The sequence below is a fragment of the Schistosoma mansoni genome, assembly GCF_000237925.1.
Source record: "Schistosoma mansoni, WGS project CABG00000000 data, chromosome W unplaced supercontig 0115, strain Puerto Rico, whole genome shotgun sequence".
In the NCBI taxonomy this organism is placed as follows: Eukaryota; Metazoa; Platyhelminthes; class Trematoda; order Strigeidida; family Schistosomatidae; genus Schistosoma; species Schistosoma mansoni.
This window is the reverse complement of record NW_017386021.1, coordinates 428,127-441,939: the sequence shown is the minus strand read 5'-3', so window position 1 is coordinate 441,939 and position 13,813 is coordinate 428,127. Positions and strand designations below refer to the sequence as shown.

At 38.9% G+C, this 13,813-nt stretch overlaps 1 protein-coding gene across 1 annotated transcript; it reads left to right on the top strand.

The window, feature by feature from the left end:
• The first annotated feature begins 378 nt into the window (after window positions 1-378).
• Smp_028340 (brix domain containing protein, putative) lies at window positions 379-11,231 on the top strand. Its single transcript, XM_018790985.1, has 7 exons — window positions 379-461; window positions 494-626; window positions 660-737; window positions 772-930; window positions 967-1,066; window positions 1,101-1,357; window positions 10,916-11,231. Exons 1-7 carry the CDS (start codon window positions 439-441, stop codon window positions 11,201-11,203), a joined length of 1,038 nt encoding a protein of 345 aa, XP_018645777.1. The 5' UTR covers window positions 379-438; the 3' UTR covers window positions 11,204-11,231.
• The last annotated feature ends 2,582 nt before the right edge of the window (window positions 11,232-13,813 follow it).

The window sequence follows — 13,813 nt, the reverse complement described above, 5'->3', positions numbered from 1 at the left end:
TAAAATACACTTAAAATTGCAATGTTACCTTTGACCATCCTAGAAAGCAACTTCGCGTGTATTTAGTAACTTATCAACAGGTCCTGTGTTTGAAAGTTGATGGATTTGTGTACATTGCAATTGAAGCAACTAGAAAAAGAACAGTTGGTCGGGACATTTTTTCGGTTATTCTGCTTCCCAGCTTTCTGCACACACTGCTTTGCACATTCTCCCAATATTTAAAATAACTAGGTGGAAATAGCTGTAATGAAATGGTTTGTCAATGTACACATTTCCAGTGATAACTGTCAATAACCCTCACTTCTTAACCAGTAGCGTTTAAGTTCACAGAATTTATACTGATTTTCATAATTTTCTCTTTTAGGATTCAATCCTACTTGTTATATCCAAATCGCTTTACGGGGTTAGCAATAAAGTCGCTACGTCAGTAAAACAGTCATGGCTGTGATTTCAGATATAAGGTATGTATACATTTGAGTCATTAGTGTTTTAGAAAGCCTAAGACGCATAAAGGAAAAAGAGTCTTGGAGCGAAGAGCTCCTAAATTAGTTGAGAATGACAAATGCACCCTTGTTATAAAGGGTGGCCACACAAGTGAAATTGTTAATACGTTTCTCAATGATTTAGTGAGTCGTATGTATTTGTCTTTTCATTATTAGTGCGCCTTGAAAAAACCACTTGTTTACCGTTTAAAATGGAAAAATAGAATCCTCCCCTTCGAAGACTTATCATTTATCGTAAGGTTTTTTTCATAACTGTTCTATTTTGAAGGAGAAAATGTGCATCAAGTTCGACTGCTCAATGTTTGTTGTTGGGATGCATTCCAAGAAAAGGCCGCATAACATTATTTTTGGAAGGCTGCACGATGGTGAGCTACTAGATATGTTTGAGCTTGGCATAAAAATGTACAAACCGATATCGGATTGTAAAGTAACTTACAGACTAATAATGCTAACTTCTTAAAAGGACAAAACTCTTATATATGGAGCTAAGCCCATGTTAATGTTTTCTGGAGAGTTGTTCAACTTAGACACAAAATATATGACCTTAAAGTCTTTGTTAATAGGTACGTTAATTGTTATGCGTTTGGATTTTCTCAGATCTTTTTAAGGGCCCAACAGTTGAGAAGATAAGAACATTAGGTGTTGAACACCAGTTCCACTTTATTTTGTCGTCAGACAAGAATCTGTGTCTTCGCGTCCGGAAAATAACTTTGTCAACAAAAGGCAAAACCAACTCAACTGAACTCAGTGTGCCACCTCTAAAGACTCCAGATGGGAAAGTGGTTCAGATTTCACTTGAAGATGCTACCCCAAGTGCTGACTTCGATCTACGACGAGTATCTTTGCCGTCCGAGGTAAGTAACAAAACCCCCACATTTGATTCACTTTATATTAATTAGTCGCTTAGTAGTGACCAATGTCATATTTGTCTAGTTCTTAGCGTTGATTGAGTTCGGTCGACTGAGTTGTCTAGTCTAATTGATTCGGAATCTTGTCCGCTATGTTCTAGTCCTTATAATCTCCTTGAAAGTCCACATTTAAGACGATTTTTGTTATTCCGTCTGCTTCATCTGATTTCGAACTATGTTTGTAGGTGCATACTACCTAGTTGAAGTCCGCATGATTGTTGTGACCACTGGTTGGAAATGGTGATTGATGTGGCTCAGAATCGATTGCAGTGGGCTAATGTATTCACTTCCTTCTTTCTTTAGATTAAAATCATCGTATATTTTTTATTCCTCGAATTCACTCATTCTCAAATTAAACTATATGTGCGTACTGTTTTAAACTGATATTCAAAAGGGAGAATGTGATGAAAAAACGGAGGTTATCAGAACTATGTGATATGTTTGCGCAATACATTTCGAACAATCTGATCACACATATGATTGTTAAGACAAGAAATAAAAGGTTAACTAGACAAATTAAGAGGTAAGGGGAAGCAAGGATAATAATAAAGTACGCCATGTGAAACCCAAGCTGAATAATGAATCATTATTAACATGGTAAATTTAGAGTAAGAACAAATTGTCTTTGTGCACATAAAGGGGGTTTCCTAATTATCCTGTAGGATTTGAAAATTTACAAGTTAAATCAGCAATAGCAGCACATTCTATTTGCAATAATCACCAAATTAAATTCATTTTGTATTGTTTGTTTGAACCTTCTGATTGATGTTTAGGATTGCAATTGATCATGCTCTTATTAGCATATGTGCATCCTGTGCGGATTGCCTAGATATTGCTTCAAATCACAAGCTTTATTAGGAAAGATGGATGGCGGCTAGCAATATCGAGGCAACCCGCGCAGGATGCACATATACTTATAAGAGATTAATCAATTACAATCCTAAACATCAATAGGAAGATTCAAGCAATACAAAATGAATTTAAACTTCACCCCATTGGACAAGCTAGTGGCTGTCAGGACTCAGTAGCTGAGTGGATAACGCAATGGCGTTTGAAGTGAGCAGTACTGGGTTCGAGTTCCGGAATGAGCATCAACTCTGAGATGCAGGTACATCCAGCTGATGAGCTCCCAAAAAGGTGAAACGCGTGTCCTGGATTCCACTACTAGCCACTATCCATATTTGCTTACAATCACCAAATGGATATTAAAAATATCAAAATAAGTCAGAAAGGTTTTCCCAACTATAAAGAGAGACGAGTAGATAAAGCTTTCAACATATTTATAAATTCTTGTGCCTTTAATAGGAAAGAAGGATTGAATATTCATACAACCTGGACTATTTATCCAAACAACCACACTTAAGCTTATTTTCCACACAATCTACACACACTCAGTCTCAACTCCACTACTTCATTTATGACGTAGGCGAGATATTCGTCTACCAATCAAAGGACGGGTTTACTGCGCAGCAGTTCGTTCCGTCCTAATTTATGGCAGTAGAACATGGCCGGTATGAGTAGAGGATATCCGTAGACTGCTAGCATTCGATCATAGGTGTCTTCGAAGCATTGCTCGTATATCCTGGGACCACTGAGTAAATAATGCAGTTGTTAGGAAACGAGTATTAGTTAAGGATGGCAAATTAATTGATGAAGTAGTAATACTTCATCAGTTGAGATGGCTGGGACACGTGTTACGTATGCCCAACCACCGACTTCCTCGATATGCGATGTTTTATGATGTAGGAGTAGGTTGGAACAAAGCTAGGGGCGGCTAGACCAAAACGTCGCACAAATCCATGTAGTCACTGACAAGTGGACTGAGCCATGTTGGTAGGTGTAGACTGCTTGGTTAGGATACGCCAGATGATAGCAACCGATGGTTAAACACCTTGAATGACATGGCTCAAAATCGTTTGCGATGGCGAAGGTGAATTCTTCGTGCCCCTATCTTTTTTCTCTTTCTAAATTTATTTCACTGGATTATACCCCCTGAATAACATCTTCAAACCCTAATCTTTCGGATTACTGCTTATACTCTTACTACATCTACCACTATGGGATTTTAATGTACAACTGCATCTCTGTGCTAATGTGGTATGTTAACTCGAACTGATGTCAGTCAATCAGTTAGCTACAACGTAGGACCAGACACATATATGCATCGGTCAGTTGCCACACCTCATTAGCATAACATGGTGAACACCGAATTCATAGAAGTAGTAAATTTAATGGTGGTAATATATAAAAGAAAGATTGTATATAAGGATATAATACAGGGAGAAAGAAAGATATGAAGCAATTTTAATATCATAGTTTAAGCGAAGACAGGGAGTGTATACACTTACGCCATCATGATCGATTCTAAGCCATGTCACTCAGAATCTCCAACCATTGGTTATGATAGTCACGCGGACCCCAACCAAGTAGTCTGCATATACCAACATGGCTCAGTTTAGAAGTTAGTGACTTCAAGCACTAATGTCACGTTTTGGTTTAGCCGTCCCTAATTTTCTCCCAACCATCCCCAACACTAGTCAGCATTGTGAGCCATGGTAGTCGGTGTTCAGGCATATGTAACACGTGGCCCAACCATCTCAGCCGATGAAGATTCACAACCTCATCAACTGATTTACCATCATTCCTTAATACCATGTGTCTAACCTCACTATGACTTAACTGGTGACCCCAGAAGATGCTGGCAATATTTCTAAGATATCTGTAATCAAATACTAGTAGCTTACGAGTATCTTCGCTTAATGGCCACGTTTTGCAGCCGTAAAGTAGAACAGAACGAACTGCTGCGCAGTATACTCGTCCCTCAATTGATAGACGGATATCTCGTCTTCGCCATAGGTGATGTAAGTTGGCAAAAGCCAAACGAGCTTTTTGAATCCGTGCTGAGATCTCGTCAGACACCAACCCATTAGGGCTGATGAAACTTCTAAGATAAGTGAAGTTATCGACGCGTTCGACTAATTTACTCCCTATCCTTAGTTCAGGTGTTGACGCAGTCCAATTCCTGAAGCAACAACTTGCATTTAGAGAAGGAGAAACGCATCCCAAACATCCTGGCATTGTTTCTCAGTGCTATCGGTAGACTGCATTTTATCAGCATCTTCACCAAACAAGACTATGTTATCTGAGTTTTCTATGTCGATAAGTGGACCTCCTGGTAAGAGATCAATGAACAGAAATTCAGTCGACGAGGTTATTTCCAGTAGTAGGTATGTGATGAAATCAAACAGAAATAGAGGTAGTGGACAACCTCGACAGATACCACTTAAGGTTGTAAAGTCAGATGACAGTTCGCCATAAGCTCTGACTCGACTGATACCGTTCGAGTAAAGAGCCTTCACAAGGTTTATGTACTTCTGAAGTACACATTCCAATGACAGACACTGCCACAGAACCCCTCGGTCTACAAAGTCAAATGCTTCTTTCAAATCAAGAAAGACCAACATTGTCGGACGCCAATAAACATGCTTGTGTTCTAAACCCTGACGAATAGTGAATATGTGGTCGATACAGCCACGACCAGGTCTGAAGCCAGCCTGATTTTCTCGTGTTTGCAGTTCACGAGTCTTAGTTAGGCTCCCGATAATTATTGAGGCTAGTATTTTAGATGCTATATTAGTCAAACTAATCTCTCTATGGTTATCACAAGATGATTTTGACCCCATTTTATAAATTGGGACAATCAGTGATTGTGACCAGTCTGATGGGATTACGTCCAACTCCCAGCTAAAATATTAGTCAGCTTAATCGCTAAAACTAGACCAGCATCCTTAAAGACATCTGGAGCCAACCCATCAGGACCAGCTGCTCTTTCTCGTTTCAGATTAGCTATAGCCTTTTGAACTTCAGCTAGAGTTGGGGGACCTACTTCAATGTTTTATTAAGGCTGTTTGGGAATGGTGGGTGACTGTAGAGTAGCTGAATACAAGCTGAACTGCTCCTTAAAGTGTTCCGCCCATCTCTCTCAACGTCTGGGCTGAGAGCAGATAAGAGCGCCGTCTTTTTCTGAGATCGTTTCATTTACACTTGATTTCCCGTGTCCTGATTGTCCTGTGTCTTTTATTGGTCTGAAAAGCTGTCTTGTGTTACCTACAGCCGTTGTCTTTTCCATCTCTTTTGATTTCATTGCCTACCACTTCTTACGGTCGTTCCTTAGACTTTTGGTTAACCTAGATGTGACTTTTTTCGCTCTTTATCGTATTCAGAGCCAGATGGAATACGTTTACGAGAATTTATCACTGCAATAGACTTAGCAGAAATCCATTGGTTTTTCGTGACTTTTTGGTTCAAATCACTAATAGATGTTACTGTTGTTTCCAAAGCTGTTCGTATATCTTTCCAAGTAATATCTGGGTCAGCCTCGTTTATAGAACTGCCTGAGTGTGACCTCAGTTGTTCCTGGAACTTACTTTTGACTTTCCCGTCACCAAGTTCAATTCTAATGGGTCTTCTTAATGTGGTTTTTCTGCGTCCGGTGAGGAGCAAACAAATGCGTACTCCGATCAAAGCATGATCAGAGTCCAAAAATGTATTCCAGAACGAGCGACAGTCTTCTATCGAGCCTCTCCAACGATGACTGATGGCAATATGGTCTATTTGAGTCCATCGTTGGTTTGGTGCAGGGGGTCGCCGTGTTAGACGATTTCTCTCCTTAGTGTTTGCTAAAAATAAATAATTGTTTGAGCACAGTTGCAACGGACGATAACCATTGTCTGTTCGCTGAGCCGGAATACTAAAGTACCCACCTAAATGTCTTTCTGTTTGGTTTCAGCTACCTACTTGGGCATTAAAGTCACCTGCAACAAGTATTATGTCTGAGCGTCTAGCTTTTTGAAGAAGTTCAGAGAGCTTTCTGTAAAAGTCATCTTTCACTTCATGCGGGCTGGAAGCGTAGGCAGAAACGACGAGAAGGCGACGACATGTGTCCCTATCCTTCCGAGCTTTTACGGAGCCATTTAGTTAAACAGCACATAGGTGACTGTTAACGGGGACCCACTCTAATAGTGCTTGTTCTGCTCTCGTACTAAGTGCTATGCCTACACCTGCAAGTCCACGAGAACTAGCCATCGGGTCGCCAGATAAACGGAGGGTGTATCTTGTCGGCTCTCCGTTTTGGCGAAGTGAAGTCAAGTGAATAGTCACACTAGGACCCTGTATGAGTGTTTCGGAGACACAGCATACATCAATGGTACGAGATTCTAGGGTTTTAGCCAAGGAGGCCTGCTGGCCGATTTGACATAGGGTGTGTACGTTGAAGGCTCTAATGTATTGTTTGAGGCGAGGTTTCAGTAGACCTGGGACAGTGTTTTGCGCACTAGAATCGTTGGCCATGGTGACACTTGAGGAGGAAGTCAAAAGAGGAAGTTTAGTGTTGAAAGTCGAGGTAGAAGGAATAGTAGGAATTGAAGAGGGAGGTTGATTATGAATACAGTGATCTTGAGTATTGTTAGAGGTATGAGGGCGATTATCACTTCCCGGTTGCCCACACCGTGGAAGGGTTCTTCTAGAAGTACCTGAAAAGGAAATTGTGTTAAAGGTGGTCTTAGTGATCTGAGAACGCGACCGAAGTGCCAAAGGGAAAACTGCTTGAGGTCGGTCACACATGACCTTTTGTGAGCAGTTTTCGTGTTAGCTCCGTACTTGTTGAGACCTTATCGCCGGAGACAGGAATCCGTGGGATAAGGCGAGGTGTGCATTTTAAGGTCGACCTTTTCTAATCCCATCCCTCTTTGTGGGAAGGCAGCATCACTTTTGTGCTGGTTGTTTGGAGGAAACACCTTACTGCCGTCATACCTCTGTAAAGTCATCAGTACGACTTCGCCCTCAGACCTTGGGTTTGCTGCTTTTAGTCTTACCGCTCTTCAACCGACCTGTCTGCCATGGTGGAACCTTGAGGAACAATTGTTCCAGCCAGTATAGCTCGGTTGGATCATCACGATAGGCAAGCCCGACCACCACGTCAAGGTATCAGCCACGGTCAGGGCTTAACGACTAGTGTGAACTTGCTATCTGACAAATCCGACAAACCACACTACTACGAAATTTTCATTGCCAAATATTTTTTGCCATTGTTGATATTATTATTTTAAATCCTTGGCTATTTATCCGGTTAATTTTATCTTGTGCTGGTTCAACATGGCAACATAAACTAACCCATACTTGCGTTGAGCTCTACGTTGATTATTAATGACAGACTTCTATATAATAAAAGATAATGCTGGATACTGCTACGCTGACAGGCTGCAGTAGTTTAAATAACGCAATTCCTCAATACTCTAGAACTCACAGGTAAAAATAGTGATCTAAAGAAAACGTTTTGCAACTTAAATTAAATAGCAGTGACTTAATTAACCTATTAACTGGGTTCAACAACCGGCAGAAATAGGTGATATGGTCACTAAAAACATTTGAAAAACAATTACGGTTGACAAATAGTAATAACAGATAGCTCCGTCAAATCATAGACTATTACAATCTTGAAATATCTATGATCGCCGCAGACTTCTAAGCAGTGGTTTAATGGTCAAGAAGATCAATTTACAACCATAAGGTTCTAGGTTCCAGTCCAAGGCGTCCGCTGGTCTAGGGAGCCTCCAAATGTCCTGGTACTGTCAAAAGTGGGGAGAGTCCACTCTCCCTCTCGAAGTGCTCTCACATGGTCGTGAAAGTCCTACTCACTGCCTTCTCGTAGCGGGCATATTGTTTACAAAATTGAGAGGACGAAAAGCGAATGTCCGGCGCTTTAACCGGGTTGGTGGACACGGAAAGTCCACCTACGGGAGTTGGGAAACCTTGATTCCAAACCAATGGTGCACATCTAATTATCTAATCCGGTTATTTATTTATGCTGAAGAAGTGGTTTATATTAGGTCGCTAAACGTCACGAATACAATTTTCAACTCACTGATATATAACAAAATACATATCTGTTATCAACTTTCTACTCAATGCTTAATTTACTTGAAACTATCAAATCCAACTTTGTCATTGATAATCTACAAAAGGGTTTTCAGTCTTCGTATAGCCAATACCTCAATAAAACTTAGTATACGTCATAGTAAGCGTCTGTACAAAACTGTAACAGCTAACTTGGTTCCAACCTTATGACCAATCTTAACCAAATGTTTCGCGCTGGTGAAAGATATTTGTCTATCATGTGATCTTATTTGAATATTGGAATTCATTTGTTTTTGAAGCCATTTAGGTATGTGTTCAGCCGTCCTTACTTGCTGCCCACGATTGCTCCTCCCTATGTACGTATTTCCGCGCATAAATTTAAATGGATAGGCGTAATACAATGTAACACAATCGCTTACAGGCTGTTTGGGTTCTGGGTGAAACATAGACCTTGACTTTTCGAACATAATGTCTGGCTACGTAAAATGTAATGTTCCACTTATAAGCCAATTTAAGTCTACGTTTCAATATAAGATCATTTGAATCATCTCTGAATAGTAAATTAATATAGACTCGGTCTTTAGGTGCCGTAAACATTGTAGGTCTTATCATATTGCTACCTATCCAACAGTTTATAAAAGTCAATGAGTAACCACAGTTCATCAGTATTTGAATTAAGAGCTTTGCATATCCATCAATAATATAGACAGTGAATATACGATTGGTCCTATTGAATAGGCCCTTTATTAATCTGTTTGTACTGGATTAGTTAGTGAATATGGAAACTAAGATATTGCAGTTACAACAAGATTCCTGTCCTTATAATCTGGGACTACTCATTCAACCAGTACCCAAACAAGCGTCCCAAAAAATGTCTAAAATCAACCCATCAAAACTTAGTGCTCTTTCTCGTGCTTCAAGCTAATTACAGTATTTTCAACGAGCGTCACCCGTTATTGTCTTCCTTGGTTCTTGTTCAAGCTAACGCAAAAGATCAGAAAAAAAGTGCAAGAGAGGCCACTCCATATGGTCTCCAATCTTTGGTCGAGTTGTGACATAAACGTGAACCTCCCTCCAATTCTTAAACATAATAATATGCTGTACCTTCCATTCTCACTTCAGTCGTCATTGTCGGTTTTTCCTTCGTTAGCATCATTTATTTCAGTGACTGCAACATCTAATTTGATCTTACCGTGACATTGTGATGTGTAATGACATAAATCAGCATTTTACTGTTTTTTTTTTCTGTCCGTCAAACTCCTTTAATGTTTTGAAGGTGCACGGCGCCATCATGGTTATTTGTTCATGTACTACTGTGCTGTTTTGTGACTTTAAATGAGATATTATGTCAAGTCTAACGTAGTCTTGAGAGCACTTCACCATATGATGGAATTATAATAAGATTGATATGACGGATGAATTAGAATATTTTTCTCTCTAAGGTATACTACTCTAGTACGATGATAAGACTAGACTGGGTGGCTAAATTTACACTACCGCTAGATTGGATACTCGAACGATCCGCTTTACATAAATCATATCACGTTATATCAGATACTTGATTCAAAAACAAAAGTAGAAAACCAGAGTAATACCAGACGATACTTTATCCCGCATAATTACAAACAGTCACTCGTAGCAAGTGAAGGAAATCATATACTTAATAGTTAGTAAGTTGCGTGCCTGTTTGTCTACACTTAATGATTAGTCACATTTACTGTCAATACCACAAGTTAATCTAGGTTGATCGTGAAGCATGTTTTACGCATCCCCACTTAAATCTTTTTTTAATTGGTACAGGATTAAATGGGAAACTTCGCGTATCTGTTTATCAGCACCCAAGGAGTAAGGTCCAGTTTGAGATATATTTTTTATACTCCAAGATGACAAATATTACTAGTTTTTAGGTTGATATACTTTTGGTAATGGCTACTGCACTAACTATTCGATACATATTCTCGTTTGTCGTGAACTATTGGAGTTTTCAAACCCAATCAAGGTTTGCTATAGTTCATTTGAGCTAGTGATTACTGTTAATGTAATTTATTATCATAAATAGGAAAAAACGTCATACAGGTTACAGTATGACACAGTCGTAACCGAAATATGACGGGCATCTGGATCTATAACAAATTTGTCGTATTTGACTGGGTTGTGTGCATACGGCGAATAAGTGATGAATTTGTATTGTGTTTTCAGCTATTCTAGTTAAAGTTAGATTCTAAAATGTCACCAATATTCCAGATTATCATACCTTTCGAGGTCTAATATCTTGTTTAATCATGCAGCCTTATTATCATAAATAGGTTTCACACTGAATGTTCATATCGTACTCGACTTTTCTGTATTGGGAAATAAATTCCCAGCTCTCTTGGGAAAGCATATAAATAATCCCTTAATACAAATAGGTATGTATTCATCAAAATCACCGTATGTTATATATGAAACCTAACTCCCATTATGTTTTCAATCGTACATTATATTTCGACTTTTCACCGCTATTTATACACCATGGCAACATAAATTACAATCTAATATTTTCTTATTTCTTCTGATCATATACCGACTTTTATTGATTACTCGTTGCAGGACAAATGGAAACGAGCTCACCGTGTACCCCCTGAAGTTATGAAAGGTGACAAAACGCCTAAAAATAAATCTGTCGATGTTTTCGGTAGCCGAATAGGACGAGTTCATGTTGGCAAGTCTTCTGAACTGGAGAATTTACGACCTGGATCTACCATACGAACTGCTCTGACCGGGCATCGAAAACGTGGTTTTGAACGAATAAAATCTGGTGTTAGAAAATCTAAAAAAACTTCAGTTCCCGTTGACCTTAGTGCTAGCAAACGGCGTAAACTGTTTACTGATGCTTAACCAAATATACTCTTTTACTCTCAAAAGAACAATGTTTCTTTTGATAATACTGTATGTGACGTAGTCATCAAAACACTTTTTTAAGGTGGCAAAACTTGAAGATGATAAGGGAGTAAAAAAGGACTGGAGGCTAGAAGCAGTGGCAATTAAAAGATGAGAGATTCCACTGATTACCGTTCGAAATGATGGAGAGAGCGCTTGTAACTTACATTCCTCTTTATTTCACATAGAAACAGCTGTTAAATGAATTTCGATTGCCAAACCAGAAGAAATTTAAAACAGCTAAACTTTGGCAGTACTGAGAATACTTCTCAAGTGTTAGGATAATGACTTATGGCGAAGGTTGGGAATCAATTTCTTAATTCATTGAACCAATACATTAATGTCAAACACACCTTTTACATTAGAGATGAGTGGTCTTCAGAAAATATATTCGAATTAGAATTCCCTATTGGTTTAGTTGTCAGAAATAATGCCTCAAATATTTAGCTAAGTTTCTCTTGTAAGGACTAAAATATAAAAATCAAAGATTGCGAGGTATAGACACCATCCTTTTGGTACGCTAGCCACCTGAATTTGTCTTGGACGCACTTCTGACATTGAATAACGAACGTGCGACAACCTGTAGTTCTTACTGCTGACCAGAAACACTTCAATATAGGTATAACTACTAGGGCTTACTTTTCCAACTTCACCAGTCGCAATACAGTCTTCTTAACTCTTCCCTAAGTTTCAATTTGATGGGGCATATATATATATATATATCGAACAACCGATTTATCCCCGTACATTGCTGGTCATTTGGTTTAGAGTGAAACGTAAGGTAACAAAAAACGCCGGAATCGATTCATATGTTGTAGTTCAACAGTAAACAAGAGTTGGATTCAGAATATTGACAGTAGCATAAGACTTTAAATCAAATACCTAGTAGGAAAAGGATAAATAAAGACGAAAGGACTCTTAAATCCAAGATATGAAAACAAAAATTGAACGAATCCGCCTCACTGCGTCTAGTTTTGACCCATATTACTAAAGGTCTTCAACCACCAGTTACCGCTTTGCCACAGACTCCAATCAGGAAGTTGGCACTTGATACAACTTAACCACAGTCGACGAATTCATGGATTTATGTTGTCTTGATCTGATTCCCTTCATACATCTTCCAAGCCAACTAAATGTCTGGGAATAAGCAGTAGCTTAGTACATACGACACATCCCAACCACCCAAGTCGATCAACACCATCGTTAACTGATGCGCCATTTTCATATGCCCTAAGCGCTACTCACTTAGTGATCCCACCATAGGCAGGCGTATTTTTGACGGCATTTTTCGATAAAATATTAGAAACTTAGGTATGACTGATGCCTTTGTAGGTCATGTTACGCATCCGTGAAGCAATACAAAACAGATAAGCTGGCTAGCATACTTATCCATGAAACCGGAAGTTTCATCTGAACAGAAGTCAGTACGGTTATTCCGTTGTTTATACAACGTGCATTAGATTTCTAAACGTATCTGCACGTGGTAATGACCCTGGAGTATTTTCATTGACAGAATACCAAAAAATAATGGATAAATTTATGATATTTGGAATAATATCGATGAACCGCCCACATGTGAAATGGGGTTTATTTGTTTTTAGGTTATAGTTCTAGCTACATCTTATGGTACCGACCACAAGTCGGAAACTATCAAATGATGACCAGCAAAAGAATACTGAGCAACTAGGACAATTCAAATTTTACCTTCTAGAATAGACGAACCTAGTTTTCAACTTCCTATACTGAACAATGATAAGACATTAATGGAGACTGCTTGACAGCCAAGAATCTACTTAGCTGGCCTGCGCCCCGATGACAACGGATTCATATAGACCAAAGTCTGGGTCACAACTTATAAAGTAAACCATATTGATAAATCAATAGACGAGTCTACATAGACTAGAGAATCGTTCCTATTTTCTGTAGTATAGGTTAACGGTGGTCAAAGCACTAGTAATGATAGAGCTTCCAGGAGTTTAGGGATAACAAGCTTGGTGGTAGATGTTATCCAATAATCTAAGTATTTATCAAAAATGACCTATTCTGTAATTATTATACATATGTGAAACATGGTTGTAATGTTAGACTTCAAAGTCTACATTTATTTGGCATAGGCTTTACGTAGCACGGTGTATGTGATATAACGCAAGTGAATGCAAAGCATTATCAGAAACTTTCATTACTCATACAGTCGAATTTTTATAATCTAAGATAAAAGGACCTTAAAGTACCCACTGTGCGAAATCCTATCATTTTTCCTACAAAATGTAGTGCTTTAAAGAGACTACGGTTAAGGGTCATGAGGATTCAGAGTGCAAAACTAAGCTATATGAATTCCAAGTGGTATGATTCATTTACAGGGTTATAAGGACTAAATATTTATGTTGTCCAACCAATGCCATGTTTATCAGGTCATCACGACCCCTAAATCCAAGCTTATTTTCACAGGTACGTCGGAGATCTACTTGCATCACACCCGATTAGGGCTCGTCTTGCTTACAGACAAATTCGAAACTATACAACCTAGTTGCATAAAAAAGAGTATTTGTAAGTTTTTATTCACTTGGA